Raw genomic sequence first — 26,170 nt, 5'->3', positions numbered from 1 at the left:
TCCAGCAGCTTTTCCCCTGGTCATGTCTTTCAAGGCCCTTCTAACTTCAGCGCTAGTTATAGAAGGAGCCTCTGTATCCGGTTCATCACTATTTTGAATGAAAGTAGCTTGGCTGTTCTGGGCACTGTACAGGTCAGTATAGAATTCTTCCGCTGCTTTTACTATGTCATCGAAATTGCTGATATTACCATGCTTATTGGTTTTGACTCTGACATGCGAATTTTTGTTAATGAGCACCTTTGCCCTGAACTCAAGCGCCTTCTGGGCGAGGCAACTGCGCAGAAGCGCCAAGCCAAATGGAAGCATGTTTGGGTGCGCAATGGTAAAATTTTTGCTCGTCAAACCGATGATACGCCCACAATCAGAATTGCTTGCAGAGAGGACATTGCGAGGCTCACTGCATCACCAGGTAGCGTCTAAATCAAATGGGGTTACTTTCTCAAAAATGGTAACGTTTGGAAACACGTCACATGTTTATGTTTCAGAAAACAAGTGCACTTGCAGTGCGACTTGTTTAATCTGTAGAAGTTTTGTCATGCCCTCGTACATTGCTTGTAAGGATATTATACCCAAAACAAATTGCGTCATGTTTAGCTGCTGTTCCCTTGTGTTTAAGGTTGTTGCAGTAATCAGTTTCAACTGTGATGAAGCATCCAGTCTGATTGCCCAGATTTATATCGTACAATTCTACAACCCCACGAGGTTATTGTTACTGCACTGGAGACATCTGCATATATTAGCAAGAACTCGGCTTTGCAGAAACACATGTTGTGCTCGCCAACCATTTTCCATATGTTCATGTACTTTATTCTCTTTATCATTTCTTGATGACAGTCAATCGGTATTTTGAACGTGTTTGCCCCAGTGACCTGGGATCCACTATGAAAAAGAAAGGCTTGTTCTCAGCGTTGCATCTAAACATTCACTCAATGAGACATAAACACGAGCAACTGGATCAGCTCATATATAATCTTCCGGTATCTTTTGATTGTTTCATGTTTACTGAAACATGGTGCACACAAGAAAATGATCTCATCTCGATAGAATCATACTCCCGCTTTTTCTTGAACAGAGGGACCCGAGGGGGTGGCCTGGCAATCTATATTAAATCTTGTTACGCATTCGAGCTTGTTGACGAATTTTCAGTTATAACAAATGACTATGAAATTCTCACATTACGTCATAACAATCAAATCTTATCGGTGGTTTATAGACCTCCGAGCGGAAACAGTGACCAGTTTCTTAATTATACTAACAAATTTCTAGAGTTTTGTTCCATTAACCGTTATATTGTGGTCTTAGGTGGTGATTTCAATATAAATGTAGCTGAAGATAATTACACGTCACTTAGTCTTGCCAACATAATTGAATCGAATGGTTTTACAAACGTGATAGCGTCTCCCACAAGAATTACTGCTTCCAGTCAGACAACTATAGATTTATACGTCGTGAACGCAGACACTACTGTCGAATGTGCTGGTACATTGTCATCCGACCTTAGCAACCACTGTCCAATTTTTGTGTCGGTTGTACAAAGGCTTTCAACTTTCACTAGAAAAGGCCTTACTACCTATCAGTCAATTAATGATACAAATCTTAATAAATTCAGAGAAATGATAAACAGTGCTGACTGGTCCAAAATTTATACTTATAGCAGTGTAGATGAAGCGTACAATATTTTTATAAATAAATTTCCTGAAATATATGATGCATGTTTCCCGTGGTCCACAAAGCGCCAATCTAAAAAAATTAGAAAACCATGGATTACGCCGTCTCTTTATAAAAAGATAAAAAAGAAAGACAAGATGTATCAAAACTTTTTATCCAGCCGAAATTTGGCCGACCTCCAGCCGAAATTTGGCCGACCTGGCTGCATTCAAACATTTCAGAAATAAATTAAACAGTGAGTTGCGTAAAGCGCGTAAGGAATATTATACGAATATATTTGAAAAAGACGGGCGCTGTGATGCGAAATTAGTTTGGAAAACAATAAACGCAGTCATTAACACGCCCAAGCCATCAAATTCTATAGGAAGTCTTACAATAAACGGTGTAACCTTAATGGGTACTGAACTAGCGGATAGCTTTAATAAACACTTTATTGGTCTCCCTAAAACAGACTACAACAAAGATGCTACCTGCCTAATTTCTGTAAAGACACCCGACTCCTTTTTTCTCCCCCCTACACACCCATTCGAAGTTTTTGCTACACTAATGGCTTTGAAGAATAGCTCCAGCCTTGACGCAGAGGGTCTGTCAATAAAACCAATTAAATTTGTAGCTGACCTTCTTGCGCCTCACTTGTCGTATATATTTAACCTATCGATATCCTGCTCTGCCTTCCCAGACAGACTAAAGCTAGCCAAAGTGATTGTTATCCATAAATCTGGGGCGACACAAGACATGGGTAACTATCGACCACTATCGATTCTGCCGCTTTTCTCGAAACCACTAGAAAAAATCTTGCTCAAGCGCTTGGAAAATTACTTCAATGATAATCGCCTGTTTACAGATTCCCAATTTGGTTTTAGACAAGGCTTATCTACAGAATCTGCGCTACTTAAACAAAAAGAACTAATTTTGCAAAACATTGAAAATAAACTTTTAACACTGGGCATTTTTGTTGATTTCAGCAAAGCATTTGACTGTATTAATCATGACATTCTTTTAGATAAACTTTATGCATACGGTATAAGAGGCAATCCGCTTAAGCTGATAAGGTCATACCTTGAAGAGCGGCAGCAATCTGTATGTGTCGATGGTTGTAGTTCCAGTTTTGAATACATACGATGCGAAGTACCGCAAGGCAGCATCTTAGGTCCGTTCCTTTTTAACGTGTTTATAAATGATCTCGTCCATATCTCCAAGAAAGCTAAATTCATAATATATGCCGACGACACTAGTTTATTTTTATCTGGAAACTCATCGAATGAGCTCCTGCTTGAAGCTAACGTCATATTAGAAAGCCTCCATAACTGGTCACATGTAAACAGCTTAATGATTAATTATAATAAAACAAAGGCGGTCATTTTTCGTTCAATAAATCGGAATGTTACGGTATCAATCCCACTGCTTATTGGAGACTACGTCATCGAAATCGTAAATAAATATAAATCTCTTGGCGTAATATTTGACGAACATCTCAAATGGGCTGATCACTTTCGTTATCTTTCTTCAAACTTGTCAAAATCTGTAGGAGCTCTTTCACGAGGGCGCGACTTGTTTCCCGTGAAAGTAAAAAAATTAATATATCATTCACTATTTCATTCTCAAATAAGTTACTGTCATCTTGTGTGGGGAACTGCAGCTCGCATGCATCTAACCCAACTACTACTTCTGCAAAAAAAAGCTATCCGCATAGTTTCTGGCTCAGACTACCTAGCTCATACCAGACCATTGTTTATTAAACATAGAATACCTCCCATCCATCATCTAGTGTCATTTACCATACTTCGCGCCTTGAATAACTTGATCTTACCTCGGGCTAAGTTCATAATCCAACTATCATCGGTGACACAATCGCACACTCATACTAGCACCAGACGCAAAGAGAAATGGCATCTACCCCGACTTCGCACAACGTATGGCTCCCAAATGTTGCATTTCGTGGTTCCGAACACCCTAAACACAAACAAATGGTACATAGAAAATATGAACCTAAGCAAAAAAACATTTGTTCAGCAATTTTTTGAGCATGTGGTGGGCTCAAACCCAAATTAGAGATTATTTTTATATTTTTTGCCGCGGTATAAAGGGAAAATACTGCTATGTATTTTGTTTGAACATGATTGTGCTATATCGTAGTGTGGAATTGCAATCATGTTTTAAACATTGTTTCTGCTATACCACTGTTTTCTTTAATTTTTTTACTATCAGTGTATTGTATATTTGAATTTTACTTTTGTCTGCAGTTAGTTAAATTGTAATTCTGTATTGTGTACGGTTCCTGATTCATGATATTTGTGAAATTGTATTTTTCCGCTTCACTGCTGCCATTTTGTAAATGGGCCCCGGACCCTGTCAAGCTGCTTCAAGGCAGCTTTTTGTCCCGGGCCTTTTTCTCTTGGAGAAATAAAATGAATCTTGAATCTTGAATCTTATCTTTAAGTGCATACATCTTGCCTTGTCCTATGCCAAACTTTCTTCTTACTGATTTAATGCTGCGTCCATATTTTACGGCTTCCTCAATCTTTCCCACGTTATAATTTCGAATATCCCTTACTTTTTTCTTGTTGATTAGTTTTGACAGTTCAGCGAATTCTATCTGATCTCTTGAGTTGGACATTTTCATCTTCTGTCGTTTCTTTATTAGGTCCTTTCTTTCTTGGGAGAGCTTTCCTACTGGTTGCCTTGGTGCCCTACCTCCCACTTCAATTGCTGCTTCTGAGATCAACCTAGTTACGGTTTCATTCATTACCTCTATGTTGTCTTTATCTTCCTTTTCTAAGGCTGCATATTTGTTGGCGAGCACCAGCCTGAATTGGTCTGCTTACTGCCTCTAAGTTGGCCTGTTTCCTCTTGACTAATTTCACTCTCTCTCTCTTCAAATTGAGAGAAATCCTAGACCTCACTAACCTATGGCCACTGCACTTAACCTTACCTAACACTTCTACATCCTGCACTATGCTTGGATTGGCAGAGAGTATGAAATCTATTTCATTCCTTGTTTCTCCATTAGGGCTTTTCCAGGTCCACTTCCTGTTGCTGCGCTTCCTGAAGAAGGTATTCATTATTCGGAGCCTATTCCTTTCCGCGAATTCTACTAACATCTCTTCTCTTGCATTCCTAGAATCGATGCCGTAGTTGCCAATTGCGTGCTCACCAACCTGCTTTTTCCCCACTTTTGCATTGAAGTCGCCCATGACTAAAGTATACTGAGTTTGCACCTTTCTCATTGCTAGTTCAACATCTTCATAAAACTGTTCTATTTCTTCATCATTGTGACTAGAGGTTGGGGCATAGGCTTGTACTACCTTCATTTTGTATCTCCTATTCAGCTTTATTACGACGACTGCTACCCTCTCATTAATGCTGTAGAATTCGTCAATGTTGCCCGCTATGTTGTTATGCACTAGAAATCCTACCCCGGATTCTTTCTTATCTGGAAGACCTCTGTAGCAGAGGACGTGGCCGTTAGTCAGCACTGTGTAAGCCTCACCAGTTCTTCTAACCTCACTAAGGCCAATAATATCCCAGGAAATGCCTGATAATTCTTCAAATAGTCCTGCTAAGCTAGCCTCACTCGAGAGGGTGCGCGTGTTGAACGTTGCCAGGTTCAGTTTCCATTGGCGGCCTGTCTTGACCCAGAGATTCTTAGCACCCTCTGCCGCGTAGCAGGTCTGACCGCCGCCTTGGTCAGGTGCTCCGCAGCCACTGGGAACTGAGGGCCATGGGTTAATTGTCGGAGTCATGAGGGAGGTAGTGGCCGAATACTGCACCAGGGAGGCCAATTCCTGTTCTGGTGAGGGAGTGACTTTGATGAAGCTTAGTGGGCCTTCCTAGTTTGGTTGCACCTGAACTAGTATAGCCCCACTAGCTCTCGGCGATATATATATATATTTTTTTTTGCCGGTGTCAGGCACCACTCCATGCCTGAAAATGTGGTGGACTCTTTGAAATTGTATCATGTCACCATGTATTGTCAAATTGTATCGTTATCACCTGATTATCTTGTATTTGTATCTTCGAAATTGTATTATGATACAAATACAAGATAATCAGGTGATAACGATCTGAGTGACCGATACAAGATAACAGCAGATCAAATTTTAAACAATACGATACTCACCATTTGTATCTTAACGTACTTCAATACATTGGTTGCTTTCCATTATATCGCCAATGTGGGGACCACTGTGAGTTTGCAATAGTTGGCTGGCCAATTTTTAAATTCCTACCAATAGATCTAGTTAATTCTTTTAAAATTCCCCTATTAACACATTTTTTTTTCCCCAACGTCATAACATGTTGAAATAAGAGGTGGAGAGATACCATACTACACAGGCGTGATAAACAGCAAGCCAGCTATAGAAATATGTTGAATAGCAAAGAATGAAATCAAAAGGGAGGCCTTTTGTAATAATTCAAATAACTAAGCACTAATGATTGTAGCCCCCAGATTAGGGTATCAATTTCAGACAACACAATGTTATTCGAGAAAATTTGCTGATGTTCTGATGACTTGCAGATGATTTGCTGTTTACCGATAGTTTATTGAAATAGTGTAGAACTACTCATCATATTGCATAAGTTATTAGTATATATCGGCATTTTTGCTTCTGTATAGCAGTAGTACCACAGAAACTATTGTTAGCATGTCGAAGGCAATCCAGATATCAATGAGAACATAGTTACACTGTCCAAGCCCCTATGTTTTAAATATAATACATGAAAGGTGATGTGGCGCAGAATAGTAAAATACGGGGCCTCCATGTCTCTTTGTACACCCTCTCCATTGCTGGCTAACAGGGTGTTGTGCTGACTCATGGTATCTTGATCATTCTGCATATCGAACAGGTGACCTAGTTCAGTGCAGCTACCACAAGAAGTGTTTTTTACGTGACATAACTTCAAACAGCATGGCCGCGGCTTGGGAGATGTGCAGGGAGACTGTGATGAGAGGCTGCCACGCGAGATGGTTGCCACGGAAGCCTCTTGGCTTGAGAAATCCGGAAGAAACGCTGGGGCAAGATCGCCACAAGCATCTTTCCATGTGCTTCTCACTGGCTTGCACGAGAAAAACCCATGTCCGTCAACCCAGCTTGCTTTACGCAAAGCTTGCCCACATCCTTCTCCAAGGCATCCAAGTGCTCCACGTAGTGCAGCGGAAGGTCCCTCACGAGAATGAAGCCCCGGAGGGATTATATAATCTGCAGGGCCTCCTGTGAGGACAACGTTGAGACAACCTGCCCTACCATGTCATCGCTGCCGTCGTCACCATCACTGTCGCAACTGCTATTCAATGCAAGCACGTTCGCGACAACTGCCTCTTCGGTTAAAAGTTCTGATGCTTTTAATGCTTCGTCCACATGTACAGTCAACCACAAAAGTTTGCGGACCACGCGAGCGCGTGGCCAAGAGCCTCTTCGCGACACTTCCGCTACGTCACCAGCGATCGACAGCAGCACTACGTTGAAGACGCATCCCTCCTTAAATCTATGGCCTGTATATTTTCGCACTGTGCGCAAATATTTTCTACCTATCTCTTTCAACGTGACGCGCTCTTTGTTAGCCAGGGCTACTTGCTTATATTTTGAGAGCAGAATATCAGTACAAGTAATCAGACAGCGTATTCTTCGGCTGTTATCAGTTCTATTTTCGCGTAGCCACGCTGTTTTTTTTTTTTCGTGAGTGCGTGCGTGAGCGGTGAGGCAGCCATGGGACACAGATGCTTAGTCAGTAGGCAGAATTTTTCCGTTCCTCCCCCATCGCTAAGTGACAGTAGCGGCCGGGATTTGATCGCCTGCGCCCAGGTTTTGCTGCGCAAAGCCCGAACCACCGCGCTGCTATAGTGGTTACATTTAGAAAAATAAGAAATAATCGGGTGCGATGACTCTTTTTATAACCCTTTGCGACACGGCGTCCTCGTTTGGGGACTCGAACTTCGGAGGCGCGTCCCACGCCACGTGTTTCTTCAAATGACCTAAAACTCAGTGTGCACATTCGTGTCCGCTTCCTGATGGGACAACTAGCGGTCAGTTAACATCATTGTCCTGCGTATTGCTCAGGAGGGCGCTGCGGTCGCCGAGGTCTGTGGACGTGCTCCTATCGGCTCCGTCATCTTCACATGATTCCGCAGCGATTTCTATCCAATTTCGCCGAAGTTCTTGCACCAAGAGTTTCGTGAAGTTCCAAGGAAACCGTGGATACCCGATTCGGAGGTAGGGCACCATTTTTGACGAATCTACGAGAACTTTTCTACCGCGTCTACGCCGCTACCGAACTGACCCTAGGCGTGCACACCAGACGCTAGGCTCAGCCGACGCGTTCGCCGCGCGCCGGTCGGAACGCGAGAGCTCGGCGAGACGCCACCCGCCCTTCGCGCCGGGCGCGATACGGAGAGAATGGCGACTTCCAGCGAAGAAATGGATAGCTCTGCGGAGGAGTTACCAGCAACTCCGACTACTTCAGCAATACCTAATGAGCAAGAGGACAAGATTGGCTGGAAAGTGGTGATCAGCCGGAAAACGAAGAAGAAGGAACGCGCCGAAACAACTGCGCCACAGCAAGCACAACATACAAGCGGCGGGCAGGTGAGCTCTTCTCGCACGCCTCCTAACATTATGAACCGGGTGATTAGAGCCTCACGCATGCCACCCCTACCGCAAGACAACATCAAGATAGTGCTTCGCCCAAAGGGCGGCTTGAACATACAAAAGATCGGACCGACCTCAGTGAGTAAAGCCCTCATGGCAGCAGTAGAACTTAATCCAGAGCAGACCATGGAGGACATTATATGTCCCAATATTACGCAGAATATCATGGTGGCGAGCACGCCCTTTCGAGAAAATGCAGACAAGTATGCGGACGTAAGGGCTATCCGAATAGCCGGAAAAGAGTACGCAGTCAGCGCTTACGAAACTGCCCCAAGTGACACCTGCAAGGGGGTAATCAGATACATCGACACTGCCGACGATCACAGGACGATTGAAAGAAACATCGTGAATGACCGCAACCCCTTGGCACTAGCGGCGAAAAGAATAAAGAACTCAGGATCAGTGATCATTGTGTTTGATGGACTTCGCGTCCCAAACTTCGTAAGATATGGACCAACACTGGTACCCTGCTCCTTATATCGCAAACAAGTGGACATATGCTACGTATGCGGCAAACTCGGACATCGTGCGGACGTTTGCCCCGAGCCGGACTCCACCGAATGCAGGGGCTGTGGACTTCCTAACCCCACCTCATCCCATGTGTGCGATCCGAAATGCAAGCTGTGCGGGGGCTTGCACGCGACAGCGGACAAGGTGTGTAAGAACCGCTATCTCATTCCATACGTAGTACGCGCACGACGACAACGAGCACGACTGGAGCAACAAGAGAAGGCACAGCTAGTCGAAGAAGAAAAGCAACACGCGGAACGAGGCCGATCTACGTCGAAGACGCCGAGACGCAGCCGCTCACGCTCTCGATCGAGGAGCCACACACCTGCGAGGGCAAGCAGGAGTCGTTCAAGGTCACAGGTGCGCTTCGGTGGAAAGAACAACGGAGGCGACGGCACGTGGGCAGACAAAGTCAGAGGAGCTACGACGACCACGCCAAAGGAAAGTGAGTCCCGCAACCCAGATAAAGAGCGGATAGCTATGTTAGAACAGGAACTAAGAGAGCTAAAAGCCGCTTATACTAAGCTAACACTCGAATTAACTGAAATACGTAAAGCGAACATCAGTAGGCCAACGCGCACTCCCGGACCACCAACCGACATCGAAACTCCCCAGCCAGTTGAGATTGCGAGACAGGGAGAACAACGCGAAGAATGCCCGCCTCCTAAGAAGCGAGCTGTAACGCAACCGCGAATGGCCGTGCGATCAGACGTGAAGGACGCCATGGACGCCATGAGCGAGAACATGAGGCTCATGCACGAGAGCATGGTGCGAATGAACGAGAAAATGGACATATTTAGCACGCGAGTTCAGAAAATGGAAATGTATCTAAACAACACTGTAGTACCGTCCCTGGAGAGGATGAGTTCACAACACGTCGGTGCGCAAGGCCCACCACATGACGGTTTCACTGCAAGTGAAGGGGGCTACAACAGCCAACATGGCAATGACAAATAAGACACGAAATCTCCGCATCTGGCAATGGAACTGCAGGGGGATCGCCTCAAAAAAGGCGGTCCTCCTGCAGATGGTCAAATCAGAAACCGAGAAGCCGCACGTCATCTTGCTACAAGAAACACTCATAACTGAACTGGCCCTTACGGGATATAAAGCCGAAGCCCACAGAAACGAGCAAGGCAGAGGCGTCGCTATTCTGATTGGAAAGAAGATCCCGTACATTCGGCATGAAATCCGCAACACAGCCTGCTATCTAGAACACCTCACGATCGAGATCATACCAAATGACCACGTAGGGAACAAGGAAAGCATTTTTCTCACTAATCTGTACAGCAGCCCTAAGGACACGAGGCAAGCATTCAGAGGCATACTGGGCAAGATCGCGCGCCTCGCCAAAGATAGTCCGCTGATTGTAGGTGGGGATTTTAACGCCCCACACCAGGCGTGGGGCTACGCGTATCCCTCTAGCAAGGGAGATCGTCTTCACACGACAGCCTCCGATCTCGACTTCACGCTGATCACAGACCCAGAAACCCCAACTAGATGTGGCACTTCCACATGTCGAGACACAACACCGGACCTCACTTTCGTCCGGGGCGTAGAGAAATGTGCCTGGCACAACTCGGGCATAGACCTTGGCAGTGACCACTATATTCTCCGAATTGATGCAGAGCTACCGGGAAAGAAGCAAAGGGAGTACAAACTAATCGATTGGGACAAATTTCGTGCAATACGGACGCAGCCATCCAACTCAACAGGAGCAAACACGAAGCATACGATAACTAGTTGGACCAAACAGCTCAAAGCAGACATCGTAGCCTCGGAACGAACGATTACGACGGACGCTAAGGTAGAGACAATGGACAGTCGGCTGGCGAATCTACTCGAAGCCAAACAATCCATACTAGCCAGGTGGAAGGGTCAACGTTTCAACAGAAGACTACGAAGGAAACTCGCCGAACTCAACAAGACCATTGAAGAATACTGCGTGGTTCTCTCCCGACAACAATGGGACGAAGTCTGTAACTCCCTCAACGGGCAAATACGCAAAGGGAGTGGGTGGAGGCTCATAAAACACCTCCTCGACGAAAACGGAACAAAGTCCAAAACTATGCAACGGATCAGGCTAAGCAAATTAGTACACCACGCGAAGCAAAGCAGTACTGCCGAAGCACTTATAGAAGACCTTGCCAAACGGTACTTACCGCTTAAATCGGGGCAATCTCGTAGCTTACAAAGGAAGAACTACGACGGTGTCCCAAACTCGGAGCTAGATGCGGACTTCACAGAAAGCGAAGTACGCTTCGCAATTCACAACCTGAACAGTAACTCTGCAGCAGGCCCCGATGGTATCACAAATCGGACTCTCCGAAATTTAGACGACACATCGGTCATGTTCTTAACGCAACAAATCAACGAAGCCTGGAAAACCGGCCATCTACCTGCAGAGTGGAAGCATGCCAACACGGTCCTCATCCCAAAACCGGGCAAACCGCTGGGGCTACCAAACCTGAGGCCGATCTCACTAACGTCATGCCTTGGAAAGCTAGCCGAACACGTCATCCTGAACCGACTATCGGAATACGTAGAGGAAAAGGAGTACTTCCCCTACAATATGATCGGCTATAGGCCGGGTCTCTCAACGCAAGACGCTATGCTAAGAATCAAGAAAACTCTGCTGGATCGCCCCACACGAGACACCAAGGCGCTACTAGGACTTGACGTGGAGCAAGCTTTTGACAACATCCAACATCAAGCCATTCTCAAAGCCATATCTGAACACAATCTCGGAACACGTTTCTACCGCTACGTCAAGGCGTTTCTGGAGGATCGAACGGCCACTCTCCGGATAGGCGAGCACATCTCGGAGATCTTTGAACTGGGCGATAAGGGAACACCGCAAGGCTCGGTACTTTCGCCATTCTTATTTAACTTGGCGATGACAAAGCTCTCTCGCGCACTGGGTGAAATTGCCGACGTGGAGCACACCATATACGCAGACGATGTCACCATCTGGAGCACTGGTGGCAGTGATGCGGAATTAGAATCTCGCATGCAAGAAGCCATCTCCTGTACTGAAGCCCATCTCACCCCAATGGGACTTCGCTGCTCTTCCAGAAAATCCGAGCTACTCATCTACCATCCCCCAAGACCAGGGCGCCCGTCCAATGACTGGCGCAGACACCACACTCCATGCATTGAGTTACACGACAGGGACGGAAATCGCATACATACGGTTGACAAAATACGAATCCTAGGACTAATCATCCAAAGTAACGGCTCCAACTGGGTGATGCTGGACAGCATCAAGATCAAGATTGCGAACGCGATCCGAATGTTTCGGCGCATCATGAATAGGCACAGGGGACTGAGCGAGGACAACGCCATTAGAATGGTCCACGCTTTTGTACTCTGTCACATCACATACGTGGCTGCGATGCTCAATTGGAAAAAAGAACACCGGAAAAGGCTCGAAGTACACATACGACGAGCTTTCAAGACAGCGTTGGGGCTCCCCGATAATGCCTCCACTGATCTACTCTTACAGCTAGGAGTGCACAATACCCTTGCCGAAATCATCGAGGCTCAGCACACGGCACAGATCGCACGCCTATCAGGCACCAAAGCGGGCAGAGAGATTCTCGTCAAGCTCAGCCTGAACACCATAGCGGAAAGGGACAACGTCTTGCAGTTACCTAAAGTCATGCGAGAAGCAATTAAAGTGCTCCCCTTCCCAAGAAACGTACACCCGATCCACAATCAAGGAAGAAGACTCGCCCGCGCCAGAGCACTCGCGGCAGACGCGACAAGGTTTCCCGACCAGACAGCTTTCGTCGATGCTGCGTACATACCGGGAAAGCACGCCTACTCGGTAGCAGTAATCGACGGAGACGGGCGAACGCGCAACTCACTCACGCTTTACACTAAGAAGCCAGATGTAGCCGAACAAGCAGCGATAGCACTAGCGCTCAAAGACTCGAGCTTCACAACTGTATACAGCGACTCTAGAGCAGCCACTCGAGCTTTCGCCAAGGGTGGGATAGACAAGACGACGCTACGAATCTTAGGCGGAAGTAATATCACCGATCACTCCATCATTTGGTTCCCGGCACACATGGGCAGCTTAGGGGGCGGCCTGCGGAATCTCAACGAGATCGCACACGAGGCGGCGCGAGGACTCATCGACCGCGTCCCTCCAGTTTCCCCCGCTACCCCGCATATCGAGTACAGGGATCAATTATTCACTTACAACGAGCTCACTAAACACTTTTATCTAAGCAGACGAGAGTTCCCCCTCCCGGATAAGAAATTAACGCGCAGCCAATCAGTCACACTACGCTTGCTCCAAACGAACTCATACCCCAACCCCTGGCGCATGAAGCACATCGACCCAGACTACGACGGACAACATGTGTGTGAACATTGCAGTGAACGTGTTGACTTGAACCATATGCTGTGTGGTTGTGCATCGAGTGACGATTACGCCAAGAACAAGGAACATTGGGACATAGTGCTAAAAAGTGCTTCACTACACGACCAACTTCGGGCTGTCCAGAAGGCCCGCGAGGCGGCGGAGAGCTTCGGGCTCTCTGTGCCGACGTGGGAGGTGCCCTCTACACCTGGCGCCTAGCCAAGTGTCCTTCAGGACCCCTTCTTTGGGAAATAAAGTTTTACCACCACCACCACCTGCGTATTGCTGCAGATGATCACTTTGCTGGAGACACTACCATGTTAGACAATCGTTCGACGTGCCGCGTTCCAAGACCAACGTCAAGAGTATTTTTTTTCTCCGGTCGACACGAATACAACCGAAAAAGCAAGTGTGCATGCGTTTCGGGCCTAATAGTTGATTCTTTTTATGCAAGCATTGAAGCTGACGGATTTCAGAATAATTAGATAATGAGTTATACGCTAATTAATTTTTTTTACTGAAACTCGCACAAAACAGCACATTGCTTCGTCTTCTTACTTGGAATGTAATAGTGAGCGTCTTGAAATGATGCCATGCGCATTTGACGCATTTGCAGACAGTGCATCATAATTCGTGTCTGAAGGGGATGAATTTATTCACAAGACATTTACAGAAGTGTCATGAAACATAGGTCTCTCAATGATCTAGTAGGAAGTGAAATGTCCGCCGTTTTCTAGCACCTTATTGATGCGTGTGGGCATCGACTCGTACAAAGATTCAGTAATCTCCGGTCGACCGCGCAGGCTTTCCCATTCTTGTGCGATCGCTTGCCACAGCGTATCGGCCGTGCGGCCGCGGTTGGCTCGTGTGGACAGCCGTTTCTTCAACATGCCCCAGACATTTTCTATGGGATTCAAGTCAGCGCCACATGGAGGCCACTCAAGCTGGCAAACAGCATGTTCTTCTAGCAATGACTGGACGATACGTGCTTTATGGATCGGGCTGCGGTCGTGTTGAAAAAAATAGCAGCCGTCGCTGAAGGGACCGTCCAGCGCATACGGAACGAGGTGTCTAGTGATGACGTCGCAGTACCGTGACGCAGTGAAGGGCCCTTCCAGACGCACAAGGGGACCAAGGCCATCTTTGCTGATTGCTCCCCACACGCTCACAGAACACCGTCCACTGGATAGAACACTCTGTGTGTAATTAGGCAGATATCTGCAAGAAATAGCATACAATTGGGTTCCAGCGGCGCGTCTAAAAATGTTGTGATTCCTCTTGCGTATGAACTTTATAATGCTGTTATAGAGTTGCAATAGAAAACGTGCAAACATCATTAGATAGTACTGAAAGACCCACTGGCAGCTTTTAATTAGCTTCAGAGTAAGTAGTACTATGAAACAATCGTTAATGTTTTCAACATAATACCACTACAGAAAAATCTCGTAATGTCCAAAAGCTCATTTTACGTGAAACATGTTGTGATGCAGAATTAGCTTCGTGAATTAACTGCCAATACACTGTAAACACACCTGCAGTTTAGTGGACGCCAAACCCGCTTCCGTTGGTCCCAGCGCGTGGAAAAAGTTGACTCGTCGCTAAAGATGACATCGCCCCATTTCTCTGTTGTCCAATCTTTCATTGCTGTAGCGAACATGAGTCGTTCTTGTAGCTGGCTGTCTGAGAGGCAGGGCTTCTGTGCTGCTACGAAAGACTGCAGGCCAAGCTCACTCAGCCTTCTTCTTACAGTCTCAGACGATACCGTGAGCGAGAGCGCTTCTCGGATATCCTCTGCACTTTGAAAAGGATCAGCCACGATGGCGGCCGTAATCAGGCGGTCCTCTTCCTCAGTCGTGGCCCTTGGACGCCCACTGCGCTCCATATCTGTGAATCTGTCATCGTCACGGAAAGCTTGAATAATCCTATTCACGGCAGTCCGGCTCCTGTTGGTTCGGCGGCAGATTTCGCGCTGAGGTATTCCCTCTATAAATAAACGCACAATGTGCCTTCTTTCGTCAAGTGGAACACGCAGCGGCATCTTTCCAAATAGGCAATCACCACGTGGCCTGAAGCAAGTCTACTACGTTTTCAGCGACTGATGCGAAGATGCGCCTATGTGTGAAAGAAAATTTTCTATGCATCCGCTTTTTCTTTATTTTTGATGACAGTGAAACACCTCCCTACCCTTTCTCTCAAGACGCAGAAGCAGCAACACTCATTGGACCAAGATGCTGCCAACCAAAGTGCACCAGTAAACGTCGCGTAAAAAAATTGTCGCAGCGCTTCGTGAAACTTATCCACCCACTGGCACACCAGTCGACAAAGGTTGCAGTGATTGCTCCGATACTGCTATCAAGCCAGATATGTGGCGGTCTTATCGCAGACAGCGCTCTGCGTCAACACAACGAACTAACAATGTCATGCACGGGAATAAAAAATTAACAGGCAGGCGAGTACCAAGAGGGCTCATATCCGGGAGAGCGCCCCTGTCGCCGCTAGGTGGCGTACCGCTAGGTGGCGCGGATAGGCAGTCTGGCACGCGCTTGCGTGGTCCGCAAACTTTTGTGGTTGACTGTACAAACTCTTCAGAGTCATGAAGCATCTTCGTCGACTGTGGACCAAAGTTCAGGCATCACTTCGTCAGTGGAAGCTTCGCAGGCTTTCTATAAGTCACTGCTGCCTCGGAAAAAGCATGCTTTCCTAAAGCAGTTGCGCACCATAGAAGTGCTTACTTCGGTCAGTGCACCAAAGATAAGTTGCACAGCCATCAAAAGACTGATCTTCAAGCCTGGTTGCTTCCTGCTTGCCCACGTGGCCATGTCCATCAACAAGAACAACTTTTTCGGGACACGGTGACGATACATGACCATAAAATTGGCGATCATGCCGGCGTTCATGGGCTTGCGCTTGCCATTGTGTTCAACGGCAGGAAAAAAGCTTCCGCGCTTGAGAGCGTAGGCATTACAATTATCTAAGAAGAGTACCACCTTCCTCTTAGATTGCTTGATATTTTGATCTAACTCCAAGAGCCACTCAGGAAAAAGTTTTCGCGTCATCCATGCCTTGCGGTTGCGACGGTAGCGTACCGGTATCCTGGCAGCAAAATGGAAGCAGCGGGAAATATTTTGATTTCCCAATGACAAATGCGGGGCACCTGTTGTTCCCGTCTATGCTTGCGCGCAAAAATGCAGTGAGGCGCAGCTTCCTGTATTTGCCACCCTTACACACATCTCCCTTGAGTACATGCATCTTTGATGGCAACATCTGGAAGAACAGTCCTGTTTCGTCGCCATTAGATACATCGGTGTCAGTGCAGCTGTTGAGGATTAGGGGAAATGTTACCTCCACCCACTTCTGCTTCGCCTCTACGTCAAGCGAAGCTCCCTCGCCGGTGACGGCTTTGTAAACAATGCCATGCTTCTCTCTGAAGCGCTGTACCCAGCCGCCACCTGGCTGGAAGTCCACTAGGGCAAACTGCTTCACCTTTGTGGCTAGAATTGGCCTGGTGATTGGCAAGTTGATGGCACAAGCACAGAGAAACCACTCGTAGAGGGCCTCTCCCACCTTCCTTACAGGCACCTTGTCAAACACATTTGCGCCCATTGTCTACCAAGCAATTTTCTTTGTCGAACTAGTACTGTGAAGCACAAATATTGCTGTAGCCAAGTGGATAGCTAAATGAAGTCTGTTCATGATCGATCTAAAGCCTCTTGCCTCATGAACTCCTCTACAAGGGCTCTTCAATGAAGTCTGAGAGTGATTCACTGCAACATTTATTTCTGAAAATTACTTATCAGAACATTTATCTCCTCCAATGTACTCTGCATTTAGTGAAATGCACCTGTCAAAGCCATTTCTACCATGCCTGGAAGACATGGGCGAAGCCATTTTTCACCATTTCAGCATGTTTCACCATTCGCTTGAAAATCACCTCCAAAGCCTTGAGTGCATTCTGCTACTTGTCAAAATGACGATCCTTCAGTTCCTTTTTTACTGTGGGCTAAAAAAAGGTCTTAGGGGCCAGACAAGGACTGTTGGGCAAGTGTAAGGATTGTTGCAATGTTTTTCCGAGTGAGAAACTTGGGGCACAGTGCTAGCAACGAGAGCCCTAGGGCGCGATCTTGTATGCGTTCCAAAATGGAACGGAGGCGGTCCGTTCCATCGAGCCGCACACGATTGGTCAATTTGATCGTCACGGTTCAAATTGACCAATCGTGTGCGGCTCGATGGAACGGACCGCCTCCATTCCATTTTGGAACGCGTACAAGATCGCGCCCCTAGTGTTGTCTGTGCACCATTCCCTCCCTACAACTCAGGGTCATCCCTGCCCTTTTTAACGTCCTTGAACTACCAAAAAGAAGTTGCACGAGATGTAACTAATGCCTTTTCCAAATTCACAAGGTAAATTGGCATAAGCTTCTGTGGCAGCTACACACAAAACTTGATCGCACAGCAATGTTAAGGTAAGGTCACCATGGGTCACAACCAGTACACTTGGAGGTGACGAAATATTATCTCATGTTTAAACGAATATTGTTATCGCCATATTAGAGTGAGAGTGATGTGGCATCTGGTGGAAGTTATTGGAGCCGCAACGTTCACAAAAAACGCCGAGAGATGGTGCAGCAAGCGTGCAGCTAAGAATACTAGACCCAGTCTCAGCATTTATTGAACAAGCTTTGTATCCCCATATATCCTTTTACAGCAGTGGACGCACATCTTATTTGAGCAATTGCAGTCGCAAGCGGGAGCTTCATCCCCATTCAACTTATTTCAGCTCTACCAGCACCATGCCTCGCACAGAATGTGGCACGAGGTTTTTTAACTTTTCTGAGAAATGCTTACAATCGAACATTGAATCCACATCACGCTTCATAGGAAACATACTTTTCATAAATGCGATGCCCTTGATTTCTATTCTGGCCTCTGAATTCAGTAACACAATGCCACAAGGTTGCAACACAATGCTACAGAAATAGCATTACTTATACCCCAGTAAGATGGGCAAATTTAGTGTTACTTCGCCATTAGTGTTATTTTCAGGCTGTCAAACGGCACAGTTTAGTGACACTCACTGTAGAATGCATTCACCAGCAAGTGCATTCTCGAACTCACTTTGCTGCATCAAAACATCAAAGTGTGTAGCCCCGATAGTAATGCTTCAAAAATAAATTATAATCAATGCTAAGTCGGCACTAGTTCCGCAACTACTTTTTTTTCTCTGTGATTATGTAATAACAATCACCATACCATAAGTAGTCATCTGCAATTGAAACTGCCATTCCTCAGCTTGCATTGGATGCAATACTCTCTTGTATTGGATTATGAAGAGTGTGTGTGAATGCAGTTGGCACAAATTACTTTGTTTACACTACACACTAAATACTGCACTTACACACTATTTAGCGTTATTTTACAAATATTGCCTAAAATAACAAATACATGAAGTGCATCGCCATCAAAGCCGAAGGATACCTTCCTTTCCCATCTAGCAGAGCGCTGACAAAGTGAAAGACACTTCATGCAGCGAATTGAGCTTGCTCAAAGTGTCGATTAAATTTGCCCATCTGACCAGGGTATTACTGACTCTCACATGTTCACAAGCAGGATTTTCACATCAAATGTCCTCATTTTAATATCCTACAACCAGATGTGGAATGCGCAGGACATACCTTAGAGCTTCTCTGTTCTTTTGTCGTCGTCGGTCAAGCTCAACCACTTGCTCTTTGTCAGCCAAGATTGTCTCGGCAGTCGATTCAATGTCTGCCAAGTACTGCTTCACCCGTGCTGTCGTAGGATTCATTCTGTGGAATCAATGCGTTTGGCATTTACAATGATAGCAGTTAAAAGGGCTCTTTCAGCCAGATAATTCCCCAATAACAGTTATCTTGAACGAAGGCATTGTATATTCTCAGGTTCCATGGGCGTAGTACTACCACTTCACCTTCTTGCTTTAGCACTACACCATTGTCTAAATTGCAGAAAAAATATTTGCAGTATGCAACAAGAAACACAGCAATGCTCAGATTCTAAGTTAAACTCTGCATCCTCAATGCAGGGACTGCCCCATCCTCCATAAAATGACAATATTAGATTATTACTTTGCTCTTCAAGCATGGGCAGAGAGTGCATAACTACAATGCGGCTTTCAAGGCTCAAGCACAGTTCAGCCCATGTATAAGACTTGAGTGTCACATTGTATTCATTTGTTATATCCTGAAGGTTAAAATATGTGAACAGCTTGAAATATAGGCAACTGCATGAATGAAAAACAAAGCAGAAACTGATATGTGTGCCACTCCAAGCACCAAATGAGAGCCACTCCACTCTTTATGGTGCTTGCCAACACACTTTGATTCTCTGACTTTGCCAACAGTACTTTCAGACTTTCTCCCTCGTTTTCTTTTTCTTTGATGGGCAGCTGTGAACTCAATAATTACGCCAGGGAGCCTCAATCTCTAAAGGGTGTCTGCAAAGTATTACATCAATGCCCCCCCACCGCAAGAACAGCTGGAAACTCAAAGGAAAGCCCATTCACTCTCCTCCTTGATATAGCCACTTCGGCCAAAAGGAGGATCACGTGCAATGGTGTTACTATGTCAGGCATGAGCTATGAGGCATGATTGCCTGACATGACCCTGCAGCAGCAAGAACTTGGGAATCCCGTGGTCTACAGAGTGCACAGAACCACCTCTGAAAATACTCTGTACAGTAAGCAAAGGCCGAAAAAGAAAAATAGTTAGGTCCTCAACTCTGATGTGGGAGAATGTCAATCATGGGTGCTGGTTGAGGTGACGGGGTCTGCTGCAGGGAAGGTAGCTCGCCTTATTACATAATGGCACCCCAATCTTTGCTTTGTTTTTATATTGGCTACTACACTGGTCGCATTTTAAAATTAGTTGAGGTAAACCACTCTGTGGATGGCAATTCATAACTTCGACCATATAATAAAATTTCTGATGAGGCTAAGTGAGAAAGTTCTTAATGTTTACTAACGTGTAGTGCAAAAGTAAATCAATAAAATGGAAACAGAAACCAATGCACCTTCCACAGACTTTCTCATGCTCCTTCAACTTTAACGACCCACGAATCACGTTTAATATAACTATACAACCCAGCACGAGTGCCTATGTTTCAATAAATAAATGTTCTTACATAATAACAGATAAAAACAGCATATCACAGATTGTTTTAGTGAACCACTGTGGCAAACGAAACACAATTTGCCGGATGTGTCTCGTTCCATCTCTCCAAGGGAGATGCCAATCTAGAGCCCCAGGGCATTCCAATTTGCACAACAGTGCTGCAAGGCCACTACCTCCAAATAACTGTAAGGAACTCCATGGCTGGCAAGCGCGAATCTGGCAAGAATATCTGGATGTCCTGACCCCCTCCCCCCCCCCCTCCCCGCTAAACAATAGTTTGGTGTGCGACACCAGCGTATGGGACGCAACAAACTGGTGAAGTCCTGCTTTCCAGCTGTTACTGTTATTTCGTTCTGCAGAAACAAGAAAGCTTTCATGATTATTGAAGAGAACCTGCCAACATGTAAAAACTAACCATTCTCATCATTATTATTCACCATCTTAAAGCCCCCCACCCCTTGAACAAAACCTGGATCTGCTCTTGAGGGCGGGGACCCTAGACCTATATTCACATGCCAGTGTGCACACTAGTGTAGATGTATCACACAGATAACCTTGCTATTTATCATAGACAGTGTTTCACAGCATAGATGCAAGTCCCAATGAGTTAACTGCCTTAACAAGGTCTTCCTTTACTTACTGGTGTCACACACCTTTGCAACTTTCGTAAGCTCTAAGTGACGCTACTATGCATCCAATTAGAAACAACAGCAAAAAAATGTCCCCTTTGCTGACATTCAATGCGAAGCATCATTTGCCTCATTCATGGCCCTTTGCGGTACGGTAGGTGCCTGTCTCACCTCGCTTTAGTTAATTGAAAACAATGTGTGACCGATGGTGGAATAGAACCTCTGCCGTGGAGTACAGCAGCGCGGCGCTACAACCACTAGGACATGCTCCAAAGGCAGCCACCTCTTTGAAACACTTGGCGTGTGCGCAACCTGCCACTTTCCTTGCCTTTTTTCCTCGTACCAGCTTGCACTTCGGGACGCCGTGTTAGATTGCACTGTTTCGGGGACCAGCCCACTTTTCCGAAAACTTTCCGTGTAGCAGTTTATGCTATGCAGAAACTGTGCAAAATTCTGCCGACTTCATGATCGCCCAAGTTAATAATGTTCTAGCATTTTTTTTGTTAAAGTACAAATGCCATCGTCATTTTAACATACACCACATGACGTAGCCATAGGTGCGTACGAATGTATAACACGTAGTACTGATGACATCACAATCGGTGTTTTTCTCGCTTATGCTCGTCCACTACCGATGTAGAACCCCACGATAGTGTCGTAAGCTCGCATCGAACGGCCGGCATAGATATCATGCCTTTGATGCCATACAATCGTCTTCGACATTGTCATCCTCGGGCTGCTGTCACGACCCATCTACACTACTATTCAATTTACGCAAACACGTTGGTTCACTTGGTAACGGTTTGCGGAACCCCAAACTATGGTGGATGGCCAGGCACCCGCAAAATGCTTCGCATAACATCGATTCCCACAGTGCGTGCGATCTGCAATTTTTTTTGGATATAGCTTGCACACCGCAGAAAAGTCCTGCACAAGAGGGAATAACCGAGATTCCCCATACCTCAGTGAATGCGTTAATCTGTTAACAGCTTGTTGGCGAGAGGCTAAAATGCTAAAAAGAACATATAGTTGATAGTGGCTGTAGGAAAGCTTGGCCTCGATTTGGTGAAAATGAAAATTATATGGATCTCGTGCACCGCTTGTAAACCTGCCAGAAAATGTGCTGTAAATTAATGGATGATAAACCATCAGACTGCCCGCATATAAATGTCAATCTAGTCACTGAAACTATATCAAGCATGAAATATGTCCAATGTTCTAGTGCTATCATGGCTGGTGAATGTATAACCTATTTCCATTCGCTACAAGAAGCTCAATACTCACGAACAGTGCTTTTTGCTGCAGCTAGTGGAAGGACCGTCGAAATTCGATCTCCATTTGTTTCATTCTCCGAGAGCGGCTCTCCTGTTCTTTCCGCTTCCTCTTCAGCGATTGCGCCACACCTTCACGCGACTCTTTTTCGCGCACGTTTGCAACGGCGGCTCTATCGTGCGGTGCAAAATGCGTCACTCGGGGAGTGGCCGCCTCGACTCCAAGTCCGCTGCGGTCGCGCTTGAGCACAGTTTTCACAGGGAACTTGCGTCCCTGCTCCCGCGGTCCGAACCCTTTATCCCTGTCCCAACCCATACTGAGAAGCATTTGGAAACCGGCGTTGTTTTCGGAAATCCCGTAATGTGTCACGCCCGGTGGGCTATCCCGTCTCAGGTTAAACTGGTGCACTATGGACGTTTCATGAGTATTCATTTCTGAGGAAGTGAAGTACCTGCCACACACGCGGCATAATTGCTCTGGATGGCGTCGAGAATTTTCAGCCTGCGGCTCCGTGCTCAGAATGGTCTCCGTCTTGGCGAGCTTTTCGGGCTTACAGAGCAGTTCAACAACTTCAACATGCCCACGCTGTGCAGCTAGTTCGATAGCGGTTTTCCCTTGCGCATTTGTCAAGTACCTGCTCGCGCCGTTTTTTAAGAGATACTGAACACTAGCTGCGGCACCATCAAAAGACGCACTCATAAGAGCAGTCCAACCGAAAATGTCAGTGACGTCTACATCAACGCCAGAACTCAGACATCGCTTTAGCTCTAAAATATCATTACTTTGAGCGGCAATGAAGTATTCACTGACTTTTACAGGTTTCACTGGTTTAAAATGCGAAGTTTTGCGCCCGTGATTTCGGCCTGCGCACGTCGTTGTCACCGGCTCGACAACGTCGACGGACGTCGACGGTTGCGACACAGTGTCGTCGTAAAACTTCCTAGCAGCATCTCCGCTCAACAGCTGTGCTGTGTGCGCAGACTGAGAATGAGGGACAAGAACGGCTTGCTCTTTATCGACACCTCGCACAAATGCAACTTGCTTAAACACAGACATAATGAAGAGGGTCGTTACACGACTAAGATTCCTCAAGTTTACCTTCAGAGAGACTGAACTGGACGTGAGTGGGGAGACAGCATCTAACACAACATATTACACGCAGTTAACATAAGTTCCAGCGATATAACGGTGCTAATGAACACCAACACTGCGCACACGCTTGACAACACAGCACTCCATTTTTCCTGCCTCTGAGCCCCTTCGATGTGAACACACCCAGTGCCTCCTCTATGCTTTAGTGCCCGGCCAGTGCCTCCTCTATGCTTTAGTGCCCGGCAATACGCTCTCCCAGCGCCGTCGTACTTCCTCCTCTCTACTGCTCTCGGCGGCCGCGCGGGGGCGCCACGCAAACAGGGTAGCTCCCACCGCTGGCACGATCCACTCGCTTTTTTTTTTTTTTTTTCGACAGAACACAAGGATATTGTGTTAGCAAACTCGCTCCTGTGTTTCGTGATGAGCGGATTGTCCACGTCCTACAGAATCCCGGTAGGCTACTTTTTTACCAAAGGGCTGACTGGCGCTCAACTCCATGAGCTGGTTCTCTTCATCATGAAGAAAGTGGAAACTTGTGGGTTTCGCATCACAAGGCTCGTTACGGACAACCATAAAGTAAATGTACATGCGTTTAAGCTCCTGGGATATGGCTGTCTCACTTATCGGATTGAACATCCCTGTGACCCTGAGCGACCCCTTTTCCTAAGCTTTGATCCGTGCCATGTTCTCAAAAATGTGCGCTCCCAGTTCTTGGCCCATGACATCGGGCCAAAAGGAGAAATATCGTCTTCGCATCTCAAAGCTGTCTACGAGCTTCAAAAAGACTTGACAGTAAGACCAGTGCGCTACCTCAGTCGCAAGCATGTCTACCCAAACAATATTGAAAAGATGAATGTCGGTAGAGCCGTGCAGGTGCTGTCTCCTGCTGTAACTGCTGCCTTGGAGCACCTGAAAGAACAAGTGGGTCACACTTGCAGCGTATCATTTGCAAGCGCAGGCCCTAGTATTACATTCATGAAGTACATTTACCGTTGGTTTGTTCTTCATGATACAAGCAACACAACGCAGCACCTTCGTCAGGAACTTTGCAGATGCCCGGCATTATGATAATGTTGATGATGACCGGATCGAGTGGCTTGAAGCTACTATGCCGATGTACTTGGAGGATTTGAAAAAGAGATGTAGCCATCCGAAGGAGTTTTTGACCAAGGAAACATATGAAGCATTTCTCATCACTACGTATTCAACTGTAGCATGCATTAAGTACCTGCTGAGTATTGAGTTTTCATTCGTGCTTACGCGCAAATTTAACAGTGATCCCATAGAATCCCTCTTTGGGACATTGCGTATGTCTTCGGGTTGCAATGATACCTTGGATGTCCGTGCAGCCCTTTCAGGACTTGAGAAAGTGCTTAAAACAGGAATTGCTGCCTCAAATGCACTTTCCAACGTTGCTCACAGCGAGACTGCAGGAATATCCACTGCATTGCTTCGAAAGACACCGGCAGAACAAGTGCAGCCGCGGTCAGAAATTGCAAAGACTGCAATGACTGTTCTAGAACGACTGAACACTACGCTCCTGCCTCTGCACCTGCCCTCCCTTCAGATTTCCGCGACAGTGTATATTGGAGGCTACATTGCTCGTGTTATAATGTAGCAAATGAACTGCGAGAACTGTGTAGCTCTTTGCACAAAGCCAGTAACAAATCAGCCACTCCTGACATTCACTCGCAGCCGAGATCGAGGTGGATTGCTTTATCACTTCGTACCAGCTCCTGTTTGTCCTTGACACCCTACGGACGTTTGCTGAACAGGCACTGAAGGAAAATCATGCCCTTGAGAAACCCCTCACTAGTCTTGTAGAACGTGCAGTTCCTGCTCTCTGTGGCTCCAACCTGTTGAAATGGAAGGACAGTGACGAGCCGCACAGGCTGAAACTCATGGAACTGATTTCTGTGCGTTTCCTGCGACCTCTTCTATCGAACTATGCATTCTCCGTGACTGGATAAGCATGATGCCTATAGGTACTTCGCCAAAAAGCCCCTTTCAAGGAAGTGCCTCAAGCTTTGAGGAAACAGCCAATATAATAAATGCTGCTGTCATTTCTCGTTCGCACCATGTTATTATACATTGCTGCGCGGGCAGCCCCACAAAACGCGTCTGCTGGCTTTTACTTTAAACCGAAAGCGAGCACGCACACTGCTGGGCGGCGCGGCATAACAACAGCATTAGTTACCGTTTTCACTTCGCAATTCGTACTGCAAGGAACAAACCACATGTGTACCTCTGAGCTTCGAAATTAGACATTAAAGAAATGCGGGTAGTGCGGCCAACTCGAAGAAACGCGCGTTGACGGCCGCACTTGCCAGTCGAGCCCCGCCGTGGATGAGGGAGGAGCGCCCTGTTTAGGTGGCGGCGCCTGGCGGCGGGTTGCTGTACTCGCGGCGGCGGCGGCGGCGGGCTATTGTTGTAGCGCTCGTCTGCCGGGCACTGAAGTATAGAGGAGGCACTGATTGCATTCATATGTAGTTAGACATTCCCCCATTTGTACAAGCCGTAAAAGTGGGCAAATGATGATGATGATGATCCACAGCACAAATGGCACATACCCACCGTGGGGGATCGGCCAAGAATTGGGCGGTTTGGAGAAAATGGATTTAAATAAAATTAGAAAAAAATAAAAAGAGCAAATCATTCCATATTCAGGATCTTTTTTTTCTTTTTCGGAACGGCTCCATACAAAAATATAAATTTCATATCAGTTATGTGCCCGGGAGCAGTACTTTATACGAAAAATGTTTTTAGACACACATATTGCCGAGCAGTGCGCACAGAGGACGATAATTATGAGGGGGAAAAAACTCATTTATGACCTAT

The 26,170-nt window shown here is 46.3% G+C and overlaps 1 protein-coding gene across 4 annotated transcripts in view; it reads right to left on the bottom strand.

Moving 5' to 3' along the window:
* LOC119464414 (p53 and DNA damage-regulated protein 1) overlaps positions 1 to 23,509 on the bottom strand; it is a 44,713-nt gene extending 21,204 nt beyond the window's left edge. For 2 of the 4 annotated variants that reach the window (XM_049656449.1, XM_037725371.2), the window contains exons 1-2: positions 23,339 to 23,509; positions 18,867 to 18,998 (exon numbers count right to left, since the gene is read on the bottom strand). In XM_049656449.1, coding sequence (XP_049512406.1) covers positions 18,867 to 18,997 — 131 coding nt within the window. In that variant the 5' untranslated portion in view covers position 18,998; positions 23,339 to 23,509. Of the gene's footprint in view, positions 1 to 18,866; positions 18,999 to 22,252 lie in introns of those variants that run through there. The other 2 variants (XM_037725370.2, XM_037725369.2) reach the window with 2 other exon arrangements.
* Positions 23,510 to 26,170: the final 2,661 nt, after the last annotated feature.

Source organism: Dermacentor silvarum, chromosome 9 (genome assembly GCF_013339745.2).
Source record: "Dermacentor silvarum isolate Dsil-2018 chromosome 9, BIME_Dsil_1.4, whole genome shotgun sequence".
Lineage (NCBI taxonomy): Eukaryota > Metazoa > Arthropoda > Arachnida > Ixodida > Ixodidae > Dermacentor > Dermacentor silvarum.
The sequence above is the reverse complement of the archived record's forward strand: the minus strand, read 5'-3'. Positions and strand labels throughout refer to the sequence as shown.